Below are 22,825 nucleotides of genomic sequence, written 5' to 3'. Positions count from 1 at the left end.
GATTATCATCATTTGTTGCATTAACTAGTATACAGAATATGTAATTCAAAGGCAGAGTCACTGAGGATATTTAAGGAGTCTGATCTTTGTAAACTTTGAAATGACTTGCACTTCTCAGGGCAGTATGTAGGTCAGAATTACTTTGTGTACCAAAGCAGTTCTCCCTTTGTGAAGTGTCAAAATATTATCTGAACTTTTAGAGAGTTTTTTTTAAAAAGATAAGCCACAAATGAATGCAATAATGGGAGGGAATGAATGAGAGAAGCACAACACGTACAAATGTGAAACAGACCTTAAATTGATATGCTAGTTCTTAGCAACTCCATACGAGATCCCATGGCTAAAATATGGCCCCTTTAAGAAATGAACAGTGAGCGCTAGACAGGCACATTATGGACCGTGTGCTTTCCTCACTGTAAAAAAACATGTGTAACAAAGCTTGTTGGTTTTCATAGTTTCCATGCTAGGAGTCAGCCCCCCCCACTTTAGACATTATCTTCTTCACTTTTCAGGCTATCAGTGATCTATCCAATATAGTAAACAACTTGTTGACTTAAAAAATAAATTAACACTAGCAAAACAGGCAGGAATGTGGAAATATCCTATTACACCTAAACATGATTAAAGGTTATCCTGTCACAAAGCTTTTATACTTGATAGAAGCTAGCCTTGAAGTACACCTAATAATTATCTCTTGTGAAAACATTTTAAAAAGTGTTTGAATGTGGTTTGAGCACTGAACTATATGATTCTGGAGACCTTGCTCGGTTAAGGCCACCCACTGGGTGGCCTGGGATAAGTCACATTCTCTCAGCCTCAGAGGATGGCAATGGCAAACCTCCTCTGAGGAGGCTTGCCATGTAAACCCCATAAAAGGGTTGCCAAAAGTCAGAAATTACTTGAAGGCACACAACAAGAACAACAAAAACAATATTTAATTTTCAAGAGAAATCTTTCTTGCTAAAACCCAGTGTAAAATTTATGAACTCCTACTTCAAAACCATAGTTCCAAACTATAGTTCTAACAATGTTTTGCAGAAAAATGTAATGATCATTTAGGAAATCAAGATTTATCCAGATCTCAGCAGAGATCAGGACTTTAAAATATGTAGCCATTCAGATGTTAGTGAACTGCAAATCCTGTCAGCCATAATCAATATGGCCAGTTGTGAGGGATAATGGGAGTAGCTGTCCAGCACCTTCTGGAAAGCCATATGTTTACCATTCCTGGTTTAGATTCTCCAACCACTATTTCAACTACTTGTCTAGTTTTTCAGTCTCCCCCACTGAATCAACTTATACCCAATAAACTGAACACTGTATTTACAACATTAACTCATCCAAATGCTTCAAGAACAATAACCATTCACTATATAAACACACCACTGTTCACAGGAGCCTCGCATGTGTGTCAGTAGGCTACAAGTAATTGATGTTTGAGATGGTGCTGCAATATATGGATGAATAGGTTTGTTGAATCAGCATTTCTGGAGTGTTGAAATCAACTGGTGATGCCTACCATGCATAATATTTCAAAAGCCACAGGGTCAAGGAACATGTCCCACACACTTTAGTTTAAACAAAAGCCACCTTGCAAAATTCACAAAGCAGTGGGTTTACCTTAAAGTCCAATGAAACATTACACACAAATGCCTATAACTGTAGACTAAAGGCTCTTTTTAAAGGGAAACAGCAACTTCTAGAGGAAGTAATGTGGATCAGAGAGACCACCACTGCTGTGTGTTGCTTTACTCATTGCCAGCTACTCTCACATACTATTTGCCCCCTCTTGCAGAGCTTTAGATGCACATTTGCACACATCTTAAACTTCAAAGATTGATGGCCACCAAAGGGGCAATCTGAAGCAGGAAAACAATGAGAACAGAAAGGGCTTAAGATGGCCTTCCACTCCTGATCAGCCCCTACAGAAGTAATGTATGCCCAGTGGTTTAGGATCAAGAACTGGAAGATAACACCAGTCACCAACATTAGAGAACTAAACATTCCAGATTTTCAAGGTGTGTTCCTGTAACTGGTCCCACACATTAAAATGACAAAACAAGTAGAGATAAAACCTTGTGATTGGACTACTTTTTACTGGGCATTCCAAAAATGGTTAGCAATTTTTCGAAGTCACCAAGCTACATCAGAGGGGCACATATGAAATATAAGTAAGCTATATGATGTTCATAAACAAAAGGAGCAAATACAAAATTTGATCAAAACAGTTAGGAGCAGAAGTATGGATTAGGAGGCAACCTTTTCCTTTTAAAGAAAAGAAAATGTAAAGGTTTGTACTGTGCTTAATTAGAAAGGTTTAAATGTTTTCTTCTTTAAAAAGGAACTCACTATCACTGCCCAACCAGGGAGCTGGAAAATGAAGAGAAGCAAGAGCTGGACTGCCATCGCAACCATCACTATCGCTGACAACTGAGGCCAACATAGAACACAGATACAATGGGGTAATGTAAGACAGAGGGATTGGACCTGAAGGAGGGATAGAACTGAGATGGAAAGGACAAAAGTAACATAAAATGGGAAGGGGGGGGGGAGATTACTCATGTTTGGTCTAACAACATTAGATGAAGCACTAGGGTTTCAAGCAGCTACTGGGCAGTAGCACTAGTGGTGGGTGACACCAATGGAGATTTTTTTAGAGATAACAGCAATGACACCATAACTAATTCATCCTAGTACTGCACAGAGGGAGGCAATGATGAATACCTTCCTTAGAAATGTCACCAAGAAAACTCCACAACGAGGCAATCCAAAATGAAAAAGAGGTAGGAAAAGAACACAAACACAGTACTAAAAAGGAAGAGCAGAGGGCAACTACAAAAAGGAAAGAGGCCAAGGGCACAATGGGAATCCATTAAAATGGAAATCAAAGTGTAGACGTGCTAAAACATGAAAAGAATGTCTGAAGCTACATTATACACATCACAGGAACATGAAATGTGAAAAAGTGAGCTAGGGGAAGCTAGACCTAGTAAGACAAGAAATGGAACACATAAATATTGCAATACTTGAGGTGAGTGAGCTAAAATGGAAAGGAATGAGACATTCTGAGTCGGATAATTGCACAGTATACTAGATTCACAAGGGATCATGTTGGAAACACACATTGGATAATGGAGCACACCAAAGAATTTCATAAGAAAATTAGCCTGTGCTTTATAGACTATAGCAAGGCCTTTCATTGTTTAGATCAGTGGTTCCCAACCTTTAGTTCTCCATTTGGTTCCCAGAAGCCCCAGCCAAATTGCCCAATAGTCAGGAATTATGGGAGCTGAAATCCAAATCATCTGGAGGATCAAAAGTCAGGAGCTACTAGTTTAGATCATGCAAAACTATGGTTCGTTCTTATTGTTATCCTGAGGTGTACCTGTACTCAGGACAAAAGGAAGAAACATTGAACAAGGAATGTAACAGCCTTCTCTAGCTTGGCTCCTTCCAGATGTTTTGGCCCCAAACTCCCATCATTCCTCAAACCTGCTGTCTTGGGCTGATATGACTTGGTGATGAAAACATCTGGAGTGAATCAGTTTAGAGAAGACTGAATTAAAAGTTTGTCTTCTTCAGTCCCAACTCTGTGTGTGTGTGTGCCTTCAAGTCACTTATTGACTTATGACAACCCCATGAACTTCACAGGGTTTTCTTAGGAAAGGAATATGTTTTGCCAGTTTCTTCTTCTGAAATATAGCCTACAGCACTTGGTATTCATTGATGGTCTCCCATGCAAGTATTAACCAGTATTAGCTTTCAAGATCAGCCAGGTTCTCGTGCCTTTAGGTTATTTAGGCCTTCAGTCCTGAGTACCCAAAAAAGTGCAGAGAAGACAACCTAAGGACGTATAATCACTTATTCCTGGTATACAAAGTTCTGAGTTTCTTATGTGCTTAGATGCTAGTGATCAATTCCTCCCTCCTAGTAATAAGCATTTCAATAATAATTGTGCAATACAGGTATAACTCAGCTAAAGTGGATGTGCTCCTGGGCATTATTTCTTTGGGAGAAAATTTGGTACCAGATATATAAATAAAATGGAAAGAACAGGCACAAAAAGGCCAGTTCAGCATATTCCACTGAACTTTTTAACCCAAATAAAAAATTTACACATGTGAAATGAAACAACCAGGAAATGAAAGAAGATAAATCGGCATAAGAAAAACATTATGAATCTTTTAGAGATTACTTGAAAGGTTCTTCTGAAATACATCCAGAGATTATTTTCCCCTTTTACTACCCTCCACTTTTCTTATGCTTTCCATTTGACTCTATCAATCTATGCTTTTTCAACATGCCACGGATAGCTGGTGACACAGGCTAAACTGTCTTCCCTTTTGATCTCTATTCTGCTGTCCACACATGCTCACTATGGGATTCTGGAGGCAGCTGCTGATTACGTTGCCTGTTTTAGGCAGGAACACACAGCTAAAGTAAGACTAATTAAAAACACAATCCTATTATTTTCCAGATAATATTTTATTTCATTGTTTACTGCAGATACATTGCTGCAACCTGGCACTAGAAGCCTGTGTCTCCCCAGCCCTTCTTCATTATCCTACCAATGCTGAAAGTGTTTTCCAAAAAGTTTAGAGTGACAGAGGATGGGGAGCAAAGTGGGGGGCTAGGCAGGCATAAAAGAGACTTTGTAAAAAGCAACTTCATTGGCAGAGACTGTGTTAGCCAAGGGATGTTTGTACTTGTTTGAGTTTGATCAAGCCGACATCTACTTGGTATTCTGAACAGTTCCTCTTTTCAGTTGCTTGTTTAAAGGCTCAAATCCTAATACAGAGCACAGTATTCCGCCATCCCCGGTTCTGTCATTTATTTCCCTTTAAACAAATCAGGAATACCACCCAACCCTATTACACCTGGAGTCCTGAGATGCTGAGCTGCACCCACTCATTCCCATTTCTTCCATAAGAGGATAAACAAGAAAACCTGAGTACTTCCTCCAACCTTTCAAGTTCTCAAGACAGGTTTTGACAGGTTTTTACAGCTTACAACATAGGGAGGAGGAGATCCAACTTTAAAAATTTTTTTTAATGATGACAGTATGAACATCTTCCAGGAAAAGTACTGCATGCCAAGTGGCCTCTTGACCCGCATCTGATCTAGAGTGGTCCAGAGAAGCAATACCTTTTTCACAGTGTTTTAAAATTTTAATGTTGTTTGTTTTGTTCTTTTTAAGATCTTGTCTCTCTACATGAACCTGTCTGAGTGTGAGCATCAAGAGGGAAGGGCTATGACTTGGTCTGACCATTGCAACAGGCCTGTCTGGTGAGGATATGTGAGAAGGGCTTCTTGATGGCTCCCATAACTCCCAGGCTATGGGAATCTCTTCCACAAGAAGACAGACTTCCCTCCCCTCCCCTCTGGAAGATAAAAGATCTTTTTGTTTAAACAGGCATTTGCCAACTAGCTGGACAGACAGACATGTTTTTAATGGATGCATATCATTGCTTTTATTCTTATTGTTATGTTTTAAATACTTGTATACTGTTTTGAAATTAAACAATTATCAATAGGACAGTTCATTTAATTTTTAAAAAAGGTTTGTTGTGATCAAGTACCTTTTCCAAAGAGGATGACAACCACTAACCCCTTCTGAAGAAACCTGCCAAGTAAACCCCATGATAGGTTCGTCTTAGGGTCACTATAAGTAGGAACGACTTGAAGGTACACAATAACAAACTTTTCCAAGCTCTTGTATTTTGCCCTAAAATAATAGGTGCTCCCTTATTAAACTTATCCCATATGGTATTTTGCAGAACATCCACTTAAGGTTTTGTACTAAACGTTTTGTCTTAAAAGGCCTGGCAACCCAGTCCTAGACATATCTGGATATACCAGGACTTTCTTCTGAGTAAAAAGGTAAAGGTAGTCCCTTGACACGAATGTCTAGTCACAACTGACTGTCTGAAGAGCCAACGTTGTCCGAGGACGGCTCTGACGTTGATGTGGCTGGCATGACTGCACCAAACGCTGTTACCTTCTCAATGAGAAGTGGTATCTATCTATCTATCTATCTATCTATCTATCTATCTATCTATCTATCATCTATCTACTTGCATTTGCATGCTTTCAAACTGCTAGGTTGGCAGAAGCTGGGACTAATGACAGGAGCTCATGCAGCACTCAGGACTTGAACTGCCAACCTTCCGATCATCAGAACTGGCGTTTTAACCACTAAGCCACTGCATCCTTCTGAGTAAATCAGGCTTATTCAGGCTTATTCCCAGGGAAATGAGTACAGAATAAAGTCACAAATTGAATAATCCTTCAGTGAGGATTTGCTGTATAGAGCCTTTTCCACTCGTACTGCAACTCTCATCATGCGCCATTTAGCTTTCTCTGCCAGAGAGCTCTAGTGACAAAATAAACTACAGTTCCCAGGATTCCCTAGCACTGAACCAAAACAATTAAAGCAGTGTTGAACTGGATTACAGGTATTTTGGACCAGTGTATCAATTACAGTCCTCAATTTGATTTTACCTGAATTTTTTTTAAAGCCTATTACTGCCTTTCTAAAGGGAGGATAACTTCCATGTTTATTCAGCAATGAGATTGGATTCAGTAACTATAAATGACTATATTCTATACAATACATCAGAAATAAATCTTAGAGGATTCCGAGAATTCTAGAGGTTTAGAAGTCCAAGCAGTGTAAAGTTTTAGGTCAATGCTTATAATGACTCAGTTTAAACATGAGTTCTTTTTTAAACATGACACTGAATTTTTTAAAAAACACTTTAAAAACATGTGTTCCATGAAAACACTGTATTTTTAACATTTGTCTTTTTAAATGAAGAAACTATTCTCTTCAAACACCAGTTTCTGCATTTAATAAACTGGAGAAACAAGTCTGGACTAGTTATCCATATTTGTTATTTGATAACTCGTACATGTATGCGCAAGCGAGCATTGATGCATCACGTCACCACAAAACACAACGGCCTGTCAAGTGAGCTAGTTCACATATTCCACTGCCTGTCATTAAGCACCCAATTAATTAGTCAATAAAAAAGAAGTAAAGTGATGCACATGTATGTATGAAGCAGTCCTGGTGAGAAACAACACTCACACAGGTCAATGTGTGGACATACAAGGTGAGCACAGGATATGTGGTAGGGCTTTTCAGTGGTAAGAAGCTGCTAATTTCCTTTCATAAGCAAGATGAAATATGTTAAGTGACTGACCTGGCATATAACTATTAGAACAGATCTGCTTCAAAAAGGAGACAGAGCTGGAGCAGACGGGCAGGAAAGAGCGGTCCGCACCAGCTGCAAGCGGGTTGAACCCCATTGACTGCATGCCTGCTCCCAAGGTAGGCTGTGAACACAGGGACCAACTGGTGCTGCCAGGTTTTGCTCTGGTATTAAGGACCAGAGTGCGGGTTTGGTGTGGGTTCCAGCAGCTTTGGAGGTGTGTGTCATCTAAAAGCCATGCCTTCAAAGTGCCCAGAAGTGGCTTCATTTTGACTGTCTGTTTCATCCCATACCTAATCTAACGTAGAAGCAGCCTTTATTCCATAGGCGGCCAGTCATGTGTTTAAAATATAAACACAAGTTATTTGCATGAAGGATCCTGAAATGAAAACTGGGCATTTCTAGCAGGATTATGATAAACGGATTAAGAGGTAGATTCCCAAATCAAAGGAGGAAAGAAAACACACACTTTCAAAAATTCCTATTCTTTCTTTATCCCTGTTTTTCCGCTACAGGCAAACCCTTAACCTGAATATTTCTCAAGATATGTTACCATTGCCTGGAGAAAGGACCACAAACATGACATGCTAATTATCATAATCAATTTACTAGGAATGTAGTTGAGAGGAGTTAATCACCCAGAAGTATGCTACTCTTTGCCAAAACAGTGCTTTCTTTAGCTTTTTAAACTAGCCTCTTGCTTTGCCCCCCAGGTTAAGTTACACAGAGCCAGAGTCACAAAGCCAGTGCCACAACTTTATACAGCTGATTTTTTTTTTTTTAAATCACAACCCAGACACATGAAGGCCATGGTTTTTTTTTAGTAGTACGGTCATTTCTAACAGGAAGGTAGTAACTCCAAGAAGAGAAAAAGTACTAGTTTTGCCACCTTCGATCTACTTCTTGACGGAACAGATGATTTTTAGGAAACATCACCAGCAGACAGAACATCAGTAATAACCAACTGTATATAAAGTGCTGTTCTTTCACCACCAGTAATAGTATAAGCATTTCACACATATCACAGGAAGAAAAATTCACGGGCAGCCATGATGGCCATGTAGCAAAATACACAAAATCCAAAAAGAGCGATACCATTTTTGAGCCAACTCCAACGCATAAAATGTATTATGCAAACATTGGAAGCTACACTGGCTTCTTCATCAGACAAAGATGTTAAAAATCATGCATCATCCTGTATGATTTTTAACGTATCTGCCCGATAAAGATTCCAGTGAAGCTTTGAAAGCTTGCATAATGTATTTTATAATTTGGACTTGGTCTCAAAAAAGTATCACTGCTAGCAGGTTTTGGATTTTGTTGTTTTTCACATGCATCTCAGCAACTGCACTGTAATCTAGCAAATGTCTTAAGTACTCAAACAAGCACTCTTGCAAGGAAATAAGCGTGGATGGCACAGCATCCATGCTACAGGTATAGTTAAATCTCACTTTATGAGGACCTCACCCATATGATAGCTGAGAAAGATTAAGGAAGCATGTATTGGTCCCCATTTCCTATTTCAGAAGCATGATGGCACAATAAGCCCTCCCCCATATACTGTTCATACATATAGTTTGTGGATATATCAGGTTGTCTGTGTGAACCTGAGAAAGCTATTCTACTTGACTGGGATTATGGCAAATTAAAGTTTATACCCACAAACCAGTATGGAGGCTTGAGTGTTGCCTACTGTCACAATCTGCACTGTGTCTAAGTGTCAGAAGCCAGCATTCTAAGTATATATAACTACACAATTGAGATTTCTGGATGTAAAAGAAAATCTTTCTTCTATCCACTGCCCAAAGTTTATTTTAAAAAATTGTAGAATTTTCAGAACAAGAGAAGTAACCATTCCTTCTCAAGATGATAAAACATCCAGAGATCTTTTCCTCTGCTTTACAACCACCAGCCCTACTGTCTGTACTGTACTTCAGTTCCCACCAGCCTCAGCCAGCATGGCCCTTGGTCAAGGGTGATGGGAATTATTAAAATATTTCTATCTTAGCCTGTATCAAGTATCACAGAAACAAACAAAATGTGTAAAACAATGTAGCCAAATAAAATTATTCAAAACAACTTAAAACAATGTTCACAGTGACAGAATTCCACAAGCTAGTCAGACGATGATTCCTAAGGTCTCAAAATATTTGAAGAAAGATGAAATTTTAATTTCAGGTGAAATAAAGCCAGTATCAAAAAGACCTCCAAAGGGAGGGCATTTCACAAAGGGGAAGCCACAGCATTGAAGCTCCTCTCTGGACTCTCCACATAACCTATTGCACCCGCTGGTGAGAGACAGAGGAGGGCCTCCTGGGCAGGTTAGCATGTTCAAGAAGGTACACATGTAATGAGAACCACTCTTTCCAAATACTGAGGTCCCAGGCTGTTCAGGACTTTAAATATTACCAGCAATTTGAACTCAAAATAACTTGACAACATGTACAATTCCTTTAAAACAGGTATCATGTGGTTTGTACAACGTGTTTCCTGCCAGCAGTCAGCTACATAATGTACTAGCTATGTCATCCATGACATTTTCAAAGGCAGCCTTACACAGAGTGCATTACAGTAGTCTAAATGGGAAGTGTCAAGTTATCAGTGTATGAATGATAGAAGCCAGCTAGCTTATCACTATCCAGGAAAGACCACAAAGCTGGCCTCAGACATTCTAAGCCATGAAGTCCACCTGGGCCAGCAATGACCAAGATGGATCTAGGTTATAAACGTGGTCCTTCAAGGGGAATGTAGCCCAATCCAGGGCTTACTCAATTCCTAGACCTGGGAACCACTTATCCTTAGAGTTTTGCCTTGTCAGAGTCCTATTCTATTTATTGGTCTTCATCCAGACCATGGCACCATCAAGGCACTGGTTGAACACCTCCACAGCCTTACTTTACTCTGATGAAAAGCACACTGATTGTATTCAACTCCGAAACCATCCAGAGGGCACCAGGTTGGCCATGGACATATACAGTTGCCCCTCTGTATTTACGGTCTTCTTTATTCACAGATCCAAGCACCCATGGCTTGAAAATATTTTTAAAATATATAAATTCCAAAAAGCAAACCTTGATTTTGCCATGTCATATAAGGGACCCCATTTTACTATCCACTGGATATAATGGGACTTGAAAATCCATGAATTTTGGTATCCAGCGGATACCAAAGGCCCACTGTACCATGTTATTCCAATGGCTAAATTGAGCTGGAAAACTTGACAGTAAGAAATGTGCTCAGCAGAATGAGAAATTTAAATCAACTTTTATTGTTCATTATAGGAACTCACTAGTGTAACACCGCCAACATTGGACTAAAAATTGCTGCAAAGAATATGGAAGCAATGTAAATTTCTGCCCAAAGTACTTACTGTGGAGCATACAAAGGGAAGACAACAATGGCAGTGGAGGCCAGGAATGGTCAAAACAATACGGAAAATACAAAGGCAGTTACAGTAATGTAGACAACATGAGGACAGGGTGACTTAGAAAAGTTTTAAGAAAGCAGACTATTAACACACCAGTGTGTAGTGGTTTCAACACTGGACTACAACTCTGGAGAGCAGGGTTTGATCCCCTGCTCTGCCACAGAAACCCCTGGGCAAGTCACACACTCAGCCTAAGAAGACCTTCCGATAGGTTCACCTTAGGGTTGCCGTACATTGGAAATTACTTGAAGACACCCAAGAACAAGCAGAAGACTATTAACAAAGCCTGCTTAGTCACAGAGGCCTAAATCTCATTGCTAGACTAAACCAGAGCAGATTGATTGATCCAATGGGAACTTGGGCGCATTACAGACGTGCCGATAGTGCGTGGTAGGGTTGCCTCGGTGCGTATTAGGGTTGGGAAGGGGCATCCCTTCCGGACGCCCCTCACCCTAATACGGACCGAGTCCGTACAAAATGGTGGCGCCCTATGTACACGGCGCAGCCATTATGATATCACGAAGGTGCCGCCTCTAAACGAGGCGGCGCGGACGTGATGTCCTTGCGCGCGCAAGGGCGCTTAGAGCGCCCTTTACGCGGCGTAAGAAGGAGCTCCGAAACGGAGCTCCTTCTGGAGTTTGCGTCGCTGGCATAGCCTTCAGACGGCTGCGCCAGCGGCGCAGAGGAGAAAGGGGCCAAGCGGCCCCTTTCTCCTCCTCCCCGCTGCCGCGGGGTGTCCTTGGGACTTGAAGCCCCAAGAACACCCCTTTCCAGGCCGCGGGGAAGCGGCCTTTTGCCGCTTCCCCGCAGCCTGGAAAGCGGCGGATCGAGGGCTCAGCGGCTGCCGCTCTGGCCGCTGAGGCCCCGATCCAGCGGGGAAAGGGGTGGGTGCAGGCCGCCCCAAACGGGCGGTCTGTAACCCGCCTTGGTAAGGTAAGGCATATTTAAGTTTAATAGATTCATTGGGTCTTCTCTAGTTGCAACCCAAGCCAATGTATTAATAAGTTACACTACTCATCATACCCAGACGTAGAGTACATTTCTGGCTTCATCCAGGACACCCTTTGGACGGAGCCTCTGCTCCAAGAGCTCCCTCAGATGTCACAAGGGATTCTGTGATACAGTATTAAGATGTCACAGTAAGCATGGCATAGCAACATAGCATTTAAGCTCATGTATGGGAGATCCCAGACATCCTATGACCAGAGTGTTTCAGTAACCAAGAATGCTTCTTAGTTGTGGGGGGATAATCATGAAAGATACAGTAAGGGGCACATAAACCAGTATGCAAAGACATCTTGTAGCACCTCTGATAGTAACTAAAAGAAATAAGTTGGCAGCATGATCTTTTGTAGCCTTAAGTCTACTTCGGCTGATGCATTTGGACTTTGGAGGTTTATAAAGTTATGAATAATATGAAAATGGTGGCTGTGAGGAGAAACATTTTGCCCCCTCTTTTATATTATACTTTGAGTTCACTTGGTGACATTGGTTGGCTACCTTGGACCCAAGTCATTTGGCTGCCTAAAGCAAAGGTCAAGATGCATCTCCCCCACACACACAATCCAACTTGTAAAGCTGATTTGGCAACTTGTGTGACCAAATATTGAAACACACAGTTCTGTCCTCTTACAGAGGAGGAATGGCCTTGCGGAGGAGGAGGGAGAACACACTGCAGCTGCTGTACCTTTCACCCATCCCCAGTGACTGCACCCCAGTCTGAAGCAACCGCCTCACTCTGCCTAATGGAAGGCCTGGGCCTGCATTTGGAAGCATATTCTACCATGCAAAGAAAGTGCTGCTCCACACAACACACAGCCAAATGGTAAAAATCCTCTGCCAGCAGGTATGGAGATGCCCATTCATTTAGACAATGATTTTTGTTTTATACAATGACCGTTATCCAAGTCAGATGGGCTTATCTCAGGCCTGATGGCTAAACAGAGCACAGACATGTTCGGAGGCATGAAACTTCCAAATATCACAGGTAGAAATCCATCGGAGAGGAGATGCTGTGGGTCTTCTTTTTTTGGCTGCACTTTTGGGAGACATTTAGCTTTATCTGTCAGAGACGTCTGGTCTCACAACAAACTACATTTCCCTGAATTCTATATAGCATTGAGCCAGGGCAGTTAAAGTGGTGTCAACTTGGATTACTTCTGCACATAATGCAGACTATGTTTGCTGGCAACAGGTTTTATGGACTGAAGTAAAGGGTGAGGAAGCTGGAGTCCAACTCCCATCAGCATTGGTCAATCTGGCCAGTGGTCAGGGGATTGTGGGAGCCTGGGTCCAACATCATCTGACAGGCTCCACAGTTTCCCTCCTGCTAGACTAGAAGGCTGTTATGGATTCTCCCCATCCTTCTTTGCTTTGAAAGCTGGGAAGCACTTTGGAATCTGATGCTTATCATGTGCATCAGAGGGATATAATGTATGCCTCCTTATCACCCACATACACACCCTGCCATTGGCCTGGCTGAAACTGAAGGCAAGAAAGGCTGGCTTTGCTCAAGTCCAGATTCCCAAACTCTGATCCTACAGATATTTTGGACTTCGGCTCCCGTTGGCGAAGCTGACTGGGGCTTCTGTGAGCTGAAGGCCATCCAAAACACCTGGAGGTCCAAAGTTTGGGAACCCCTGCCTTACACCTTTTTCACAGGTGGACCTATGTGCTTCCATCCCAACCACTTTTGGAATCAATAGGTCAAGAAAGACTTTGGACTACATCTCATGGTGCATCTACACAGTAGAAATAATGCAGTTTGACACCACTTTAACTGCTATAGCTCCATCCTGTGGGATCCTGAGATGTGTAGTTTTACAAGGTCTTTGGCCTCCTCTGGCAAAGAGGGCTGGTGCCTCACAAATCTACTAGTCCCAGGATTCTGCCGGATGGAGCCACGGCAGTTCAAGCGATGTCAAACTGCATTATTTCTACAGTGTAGAAATGCACCCTCAGAGGAGAACCAGAGCCCTGGGGAAGGCTGTCAGCCAGTTCCTGCAAGCAAAGCTCCCCAATGGCAGACTTCTGTGTAAGCAAGGAGAAGGGAGAAGGAAAGAGGAGGAACAGAGCGCCAAGAAAAGGAGAGGCACCCCTGTCCCAACAAGTTTAAACACGAGAGAGAGAGAGAGAGAGAGAGAGAGAGAGAGAGAGAAGACTGGCAGCAGCATTGCCAGGAGGAAAGGTTCCCTCAAGCAGCAAGAGAAGGGGCTGGGAGTCTAGCAAAGGCGGATTTGGACTTTATGAGGGAAAGAAAAAGAAAAGGAAAGTCAGTCAGGAGTTGAACATTAGTGCCAGAGAAGGGAGGGAAAGAAAGAAAGAAAGAAAGAAAGAAAGAAAGAAAGTCAGCAGTTGAACATAGTTGCTGGAGAAGGGAAAGAAAGAAAAGGAAAGAAAGAAAGAGTCAGGAGTTTAACACTGCTGCCAGATAAGTCAGAGAGAGAGAAAGAGAGAGCGCGCAAGGAGTTGTTGGAGAAGGGAAAGAAGGAAAGAAAGAAAGAAAGTCAGGAGTTGAACACAGCTCTGGAGAAGGGGAAGGAAGGAAGAATGAAGGAAAGAAAGACAGGAGTTAAATACTGCTGCCAGAGAAGACAGAGAAAGAAAGAGGAAGAAAGGAGTTGAACATAGTCATGGAAAAAGGAAAGGAAAAGAAAGATAGTCAGGAGTTGAACATAGCTGCCAGAGAAGGGAAGGAAGGAAGGAAAGAAAGAAAGTTAGTTTAACATAGCTTCTGGAAAAGAGAAGGAAAGAAGGCCAGGAGCTGAATACAGCTGCTAGAGAAGGGAAAAAAGAAAGAAAGAAGAAAGAAAGAAATGCAATAAGTAAGTCAGGAGTTGAACATAGTCGCTGGAGAAGAGAAAGAAAGAAAGAAAGAAGACGGGGAGGATGAGGAGAGAGCGATGGAGGGAACGAGGCGGAGGAGGAGTGCTCTTTCTCTTTCTTTCTTTCTTTCTCTTTCTCTCTCTCTCTCCCTCAATCGAAGCCCTTTACAAAAACCCGCTCCGTTCTGGAGTCCCAACAAACGACCATTCCCAGAATTCCACAGCATGGAGCCCCTGCGCGCTTAAAACCGGTATCAAAGCGGATTAAACCTGCCGTGTGGATGCAGTCCAGGTTTTAGAGGAGTTGATACCTGAATCTGGAGCGTGGCTTCTCTGGGGGGGGGGGGGGGGGATGACCCAAACCTTTTGCTTTTCGGCGTCGAAAAGCCAAGGCAAGAGGAGCCTGGGAGGAGAGCAAGAGAAGGGGCTCCCCATTCATTGGGAAGGAGGGATGGAGGAGGAGGAGGAGGAGGAGGAGGGGGGGGGCTATTGTCCGCTGCTCTGCTTCCCCTCCTCCTCCCCCATGGATGCCGAGGGACCTTCTTACCTTGCTCTTGACTTCCACGGCGTTGTACCCGAAAGACCGCAGACTGGAGGGAGACTTGTTGAAGCTCCGGTTCATCTTCTCGGCTCCGACCCACCGCCCGCCCCCCTCTGGCCCCTCGCCCTCCTTCCTCCCCTCGCTCCACAAGGGATGGCTGGGAGAGACAAGCCAGGACCCAAGCAAGCAAGGAAAGCCCCCGGGCTGCTCCTGGCTGCTCCTGGCTGATGCTCTGGCTCTCAGACTCGCTTCGGAACGCTCGGATTCCCAGGCTTCGCTCACTTTCTCCTCCTCGCGCCCCTCCAGAGCGCGCGCCAAGCGCTGATTAGAACGCTCGCTCGCTCGCTCGCTGCTCAGTGGATGGATGGATGGATGGCGCGCGCGCGCTCCCGGGCTCCTGTTTGTTACGCTCTCTCTCGGGCTGACTCAAGAGGAAGGCGTGGCCACCGCCAGCACCTCCCTGGCCCCGCCTCCTAAGGGACCGCCCCCTTTGTATCTTTCTTTCTTTGCCGCTCTTCAGCATCATCGCCGTTCCGTCGCCTCCTCCTCCTCTGGCCGGCAGGGGGCGCGCTTGGAACCAGGAATCAGGAGTTAAAGCAAAACACACTGCGGAAAGAATGCAAAAATGTAGCTATATATACAGTATATACATATACATATATATATATATATACACACACACACACATACATACACACAGTATATATATATATATATATATATATATATATATATAATCTCTCTATATATATACTGTGTGTGTATATATATATATATATATATATAATCATATATATATGTATATGGAAATTATATATAGAGAGAGATGTTATATATATATATATATATATATAGAGAGAGAGAGAGAGAGAGAGTAAATATATATATATGGAGATGATATATATATATATATATATATATATGGAGATTATATCTAGAAAGAGATTTTACACACAAACACACACACGTATATATGGAGATTATATATATATATATATATATAGAAAGAGAGAGAGAGAGAGAGAGAGAGAGGGATTATATATATACGACAGGCATCATCAAATGGCATATAACCTGCCAATGGCATTCAATCTAAGAGTCATAAAATATAAACTGTACAAAATTGAGCAAGTTTATGCAGTTAAGATACAAAATGTAAAAACAACTAATACATATAACATGATATAAAATTATAAGACAATATTATAATTATTATTCTTTTAATAATAGTACATTTTAATATAATTTTAAAAATCTTAAAATTAATATCAAACAAGGGTCTGGTAGTGCTTCTGCTTAGACCCTGGCACTCCTCTGATTATGAATTTGCTTCTTTAGCTGGAAGAGGGTCAAAGGATGGCCAGGACACAGCCAGTTTTTCAGGGGTCACCTGCGATCCTTAATGAGCATACACTGCAAGATTTGTGGCCAGAGGGGTTTTGAGAATCTGCCTTGTTAGAGATGTCACCTAAGTAGTACCATGCTTTGCTAAATGCTGAGGAAATTATGATGTAGTCTTCTGCCCTATTCTGAGAGAGTTTAGATATAGCTTTTCACATGTGACACCTGCAGTTAATCTCTTATATATGTTTTATATATGTTTTATATATGCTGCCTTTCTTGGGGAAGGTGATCGAGAGGGCGGTTGCCTTCCAACTTCAATCAGTCTTGGATGAAACGGATTTTCTAGACCCATTTCAAACTGGCTTCCGGGCGGGCTATGGGGTTGAGACTGCCATGGTCGCCTTGGTCAATGATCTCCGTCTGGGCATGAACAGGGGTAGCGTGTCCCTGTTAGTGCTCTTAGACATCTCAGTGGCTTTCAATACCATTGACCATGGTATCCTTCTGGAACGCCTGGGAAAGTTGGGTATCGGGGGCACTGCGCTCCAGTGGTTCCGTTCCTACCTCTCGGGTAGATTCCAGATGGTGCAGCTGGGGGACGTGTGCTCCGATAAGAGGGCACTTACATCTGATGTCCCTCAAGGAGCCATTCTGTCCCCCATGCTATTTAACATTTACATGAAACCGCTGGGTGAGATCATCCGGAGACACGGGGCGCGGTGTTATCAGTATGCTGATGACACCCAAATAGTCTTCTCTGTGTCTCCGACTGATGCAGTGACCAGGGATGGCATCTCTCCTCTAGACGCCTGTCTGGAGTCAGTAATGGGCTGGATGAGGGAAAACAGACTCAGCTTGAATCCAGAGAAAACGGAAGTACTCGTGATAGGTTCCCCTGGTCCTGGGAAGGAGGTTTGTCCACCTGTCCTGAACGGGGTCACGCTTCTCCTGAAGGACTCAGTTCGCAGTCTGGGGGTGCTTCTGGACTCATCGCTCCATCTTACATCTCAGGTGGATGCGACAGTCAGGAGCACTTGTTATCAGCTTCGGCTGATATGCCAGCTGCGACCCTTCCTGGGCCGGAGGGACCTTGAAACGGTGGTACATGCTCTGGTAACCTCTCGGTTGGATTTCTGTAACACGCTCTACATGGGGCAACCCTTGTACCAAACTCGGAAGCTTCAATTAGTGCAGAATATGGCAGCTAGGTTAGTCACTGGATGCTCCAGGTCTAGCCACATAACACCTGTTTTGCAAGATCTTCATTGGCTGCCCATTTGCTTCCGAGCCCAATACAAGGTGTTGGTTATTACCTATAAAGCCCTAAATGTCTTGGGCCCAGGGTACTTGGAGGACCGCCTCTCCCAATATAATCCGCCCCGCACTCTCAGATCGGCCGGGAAGCAATTGTTGAGGGTTCCTGATACGAAGTACACCGTGACTGCACAGAGGGCGTTTTCCAACTCGGCCCCGCAGCTTTGGAACTCTCTTCCCGGCGAGCTCCGCTTGGTTACCTCCCTTGACCTGTTCAGGAAGACCTTCCTCTTCCAACAGGCTTTCCCCCAGACGCTGTGATTTCTGCTCTCTCCCCGTTACACTAGCATTTTAAGCTAGTTATTGTTGTGGTTTTTAACCTTATAATTTTTATCTTGTTTTTAATACTCTGATGTATTGTCATCGATTTTTTATGTGGATGCTGTTTGTAAATTTGTACATTGTGTAGTACCTTTGTTGTAACCTGCTTTGATCTCTTTGGAAAAGCGGGCTATAAATAAACAGTATTATTATTATTATTATTATTATTATTATTATTATTTTCTTTGGTGCTTGTAAACTATTACACTCGCCCCTCCACATTTGCAGATTTGTTTACTCACAGATTTTATTAATATGTTCTCTCTAGGAATATATAGGTCCTCCAGAGCAACTGTATGGTCAACTTTAACGAAACGTTGCACTGAAGGACCTAGAGATTCCTAGAGAGAACACTCCACTAGGCATTTGGAGCTTCTATGGTCAATGTCTGGCAGATGTTGACCACAGAATTGCCCTGGAGGACCTAGAGAGAGGTGTTCTCTCAGGTAAAAACATAGTGTTTTTGTTATTTTCAATTTTCCCACATTCATGGGGGTCCTATGCCCCTAACCCCACCACATGTGGAGGGACGAGTGTATGTTACAAATTCCCATTGGCAGTGTTCAGACAAATTCTCCTTGGGGGAGCTGGTAAGACAGGATCATCTGTTTCCTCCCTTTTGCATTTCATGCATGCTCAGGATAAGATTCTGGAGGGAGCTGCTGTTTACCTTGCCTGTTGTCATCAAGCACACACAGCTATAGTAAGATGGGCAAATTCTTCCTTTCATTTCATTGTTTACAGTAGAGATGCTGCTGCAACCTGATGCTAAAAATCTGTGTTTTTTTCAGTCTTGCTCCATCCTCCTCCTAATGCTGATGCTGCTAAAAAACTACCATCCAGACAGAGGCTGAGAAAAAGATATAGAAAGGGCCCGAACAGACAGGCCAAAATAAAGCTGTATCGGGTCACTTTGGAGGTATGCTGCTTAAATGACACATGCATCTTAAGAGGCCAGAAGCCACACCAAAGCTGTACTGGGGTGCTTTAGGACTGGAGCGTGGCTTTGGTGCGGCTTTCAGCCTCTTAGGACTCATGCATCATTTAAACAGCATTCCTCCAAAGTGACCCAAAGCAGCTTTAGTCTGGCCTGTCTGTTTGGGCCCGCTGACTACTTAAAAAGAGCTTCTTCATCAGAGGTTTTGTTAACTGAGGTATGCCTGTAGACTCAGGCAAAAGCAAACTGTCGCAGTCTCTCTAGCCTGTGTCAATCTTCCTCAGTAATAACTTTTTCTATTGTGACCACACTCTGATGTTTCTTGGCCACACATACCAGTTTTTTTCAATGCTGGAGAGCATGTTACCACATATCTGGAGGAAACAGCACACTCTGAACACACTGTGAAGTTTGCTACAATAGCGCAAACCTGTGTATATTAATAGTTACCTGTACCATCCTGTTATAAATCAAAACATATCACTGACACTGCTGTAAACTATTACATACACTGTGCAGCTAAGAGATATAGAACTGCAAGTATTAATCATTGGGAAGCTACTTACGTTTCCAGCAGAGTTAAAATGTCTAAAGTCACCTACAGAAACCCCAATGAGAATTCCAATGTATTGCAGAGTATATTGCAATTGTGGACTTGGTGACAACACTGATGTCATTCCAGTGCCATGTGAAAACAAGAGTTGCCAAATTTAATCTGACATTAAAATAAAAGGATAAAGCTTTTAGGACCTAATTAGTTTTACACACACACAACCATATAATGATTTTACATCATGTAACAAAACTTACATTGATCTTTTTTTTACTGGAAGCAAGAGGTTGCCTGATGGTTTTAGATCACTTTAAACATCATTTATTTTAGTTTAACCTGTTTTAATTTGCATTTTTGACACTGAGAGCCAGAAAACATAATGTGGAATAAAAGTAAAATGAAATCAAATCAAGGTGGAGATCCTGAATCAGTAGACAGACATGTTTTTGTAGCTGTGGAGATAATCACACTAAAGCCTTGCTATTCCACTTTAACTGCTCTGACTGCCTCCTGTTGCATTTTGGGGTTTGCAGTTTAGTGCAGCGTAAGAGCTCTCTGGCTGAATATTCTAAATGCCCCTTCCTAAACTACAAATCCCAGAATGCATCAGGAGTCAGCCAGAGCAGGTAACACGAAATAGCAACGCTTTAAGAGTGTAGTGTGATAATCTCTTTGTCTCATGATGGTAGTCCCCTCCATACCCACCTTGTGAGCCATACAGCCCCTCTAAAAAGCCATCAGCAGGTTGTTGGAAAGAACAGGGAGGTCAGAGATTATGCATTCAGCTATTTCCCTTTAGCCAGATGCACTGTAATAGGCATCTGCAGGGGTCTGGGGATCATCGGGATGTCCCATAAACTAGTATCAACCTATTGACAAGGAAAGTACCTCATTTCTGATTTGCTGCATTGCAGTTTGCTGATAAATGGCATGAGACATTTTGTCCCATTGCCTTGGACAAAGAAGTATCCTATGTCAAAAACCCAACAGACTTGTTGGGAAGTGTTTCCGTTTGGGATGAGATTGGGGCTTTTGGTCCCATTATTTTGTTTATAGAAGGGAAAAACTGTTCTTGGTAAGTGGTTGAAATCTGGGAACGTTGTGGTAGAACAGCAAGATTGTAGGCCTAGTTCTTTGTAGATTCTGCAATAAACCATGACTCCTAGCGAACTATTGCAAGTTAGCTTAAGGTCTGGTATCTGTTCTCTCTGAAACAAGTTGATTCTGCTGTTCATCATGCTACATCAAAGTATCTGTAGTCAGAGGAAAGGTTTAGGGCCATTAGGCTCTCCCACACTCCCATAAACCAAAGATAAGCTACGGCTGTCTTTGTTCATGAGCCTAAATTCCATCAGTAACTAGAATTACCATCGGCTCAATGGGTTCCATCATTCATTTCCTCCACACAGATATCTTCATGTAGCTGTTCATTACTTTTATTTATTCAGCAGTTTCCTACTTATTTGCTGCAATGTTAATAGTTGTCAGAGAATGCAAATTCCTTTAAATCTTAAAGATAATCTTTATCTGGCTTGTTATCTTCCTAGATTAACAGAGAAGGAGGAGAAGAAAATCTAAATGTGCAGGGAGGCATTAGCAGTATGAACACATACACGCACACATGCACAGAGGGAAGACAGAAGGGACAAAATGGCTGTGGGGGTTTCTGAATGAAAAACAATGGTCTATTTCACACTTCATTGCTTGAATTCTAATCCTGTTGATTTTTATGGAGTTAACTTGCAAATAAGCCTCATTAGAACAACAGCCTTATTTGCCTGGGAGAATGCCTTCCCTTCAGGTAACCATAGGAGTTCAGCAATGGTGAAATGAATATCTTGTTGGGTGGGAATGCATTTGTTCCCGCTTTGGTGCCATCTATGCTTTTGACACAATGCACGTCTTGAAGGCTCACAGAACTCATTTGACTTGGCCTAATAAAGACTGCACTGGACTGCAGCTCCCAGCATTCCTCATCATTGGCTATGCTGGCTAAGGCTGGTGGGAGTTGCAGTACATGATATTTGGAGGCCATCTGATTTCCAGCCTTGTTTTAAATGGTTTAGATTCTCACTTTCTAACTCAAACCTTGCTGATAAGGTTTATCTGTACACACACATAACAAAGTGAGAGAAAGGAGCATAGTACAAAATGTGCTTCTTGAATCAGGAACAGTGCTTCAGCAGAGCCTCTCTTACTAACTGAAACTGATAATATAGTTGCAGTTCTCTGCAATGTTTGCTAAGTGTGCATCATATTACAGTGACATGCTCTGCTGCTCTTGTGGCCTGTGGCTTTATTACTGCACATTAAACATCTAACTGGAGTCTTGGTGTCTTAAAGACCACTTTAGTTCACTTATATGCTGAGCTGGTAACTACAGCTGACTAGTCATTATATATATAATTTACATTCTTAAATATGACACATGTATTGAATTTTTGGTGCTGCTTTTACCTCGTTTTGCTCATGGCCACTGAATCTCCCACCATAGTCCTTTGAGAAAGACAGAGGAAACAGACAACAGCAGAAAGCAAGAGGAGAGACATAGGAGAATCTAAGCACAGATTTCTGTCCAGGAGGAAAGAACTAACTGGAATTTATCACATAATTGCTCCCATTGGCTTTTCAGGCTGGAGTACTCTGGAAAGAAAAAAAAAGAGGGGCAATCTATGTATTTCAGTATACTTGTAAAATAAATTTAGAACTAAGGATTTAGTTGATTTCTACCCTAACCTTAACCCTAAAAGCAGCACAACAGAGGTCGGAAATCTTAATTCATCTATGTTTGTGAACCGCTATTTCCACCATTCCTCAGTAGCCATCAATTTGGCTAACAGTAATGAGAAATGGAGGTCAACCACATCTGAAAAGCCAGAGCCCTGGTCTAGCACTGTCTTTCTTTATCATCATGATGTGTTTTGAATGCTGTACTTTTGACAGATAAGAGCACAACTTCCACCAAGAGAAATGAGTCTCCTTCCTTGGAGGTCTTTAAGCAGAGGCTGGATGGCCATCTGTCGGGGATGCTTTGATCTGGATTTCCTGCATGGCAGGGGGTTGGACTGGATGGCCCTTGTGGTCACTTCCAACTCTAGGATTCTATGATTCTATGAACTTGTGTAACCCTTCCAATAAAACTGTGCTTGGCATGCTCGTCTTAGTCAATGAAAGTATATTTTCTCCGGTAAATTGAGAAAACACATTTCAAAGGCTTTTTTATTATTATGACAGTACACAATAATCATGGAAGCCACATATCATTTGGATATTTTTGTTTCCTTCTTTCTTATATAACTATTCTTTGTGATGGCTCATCAAATGCCTCAAAGGTAAAATGGAAAAAAACA

The 22,825-nt window shown here is 42.3% G+C and overlaps 1 protein-coding gene across 2 annotated transcripts in view; it reads right to left on the bottom strand.

Annotated features, from left to right (window-relative positions):
* LOC149317109 (partitioning defective 6 homolog gamma-like) overlaps window positions 1–15,332 on the bottom strand; it is an 80,621-nt gene extending 65,289 nt beyond the window's left edge. For both annotated transcript variants that reach the window (XM_089516869.1, XM_089516870.1), the window contains exon 1: window positions 15,013–15,332. In XM_089516869.1, the coding sequence (XP_089372995.1) occupies window positions 15,013–15,087 (75 nt within the window). In that variant the 5' untranslated portion in view covers window positions 15,088–15,332. The remainder of the gene's footprint in view (window positions 1–15,012) is intronic.
* Between the last annotated feature and the right edge of the window lie 7,493 nt (window positions 15,333–22,825).

Source organism: Sceloporus occidentalis, unplaced genomic scaffold (assembly GCF_023333645.1).
Source record: "Sceloporus occidentalis isolate IW3139 unplaced genomic scaffold, rSceOcc1.0.p SCAF_3, whole genome shotgun sequence".
Lineage (NCBI taxonomy): Eukaryota > Metazoa > Chordata > Lepidosauria > Squamata > Phrynosomatidae > Sceloporus > Sceloporus occidentalis.
This window is presented reverse-complemented; position numbering and strand designations above follow the sequence as displayed.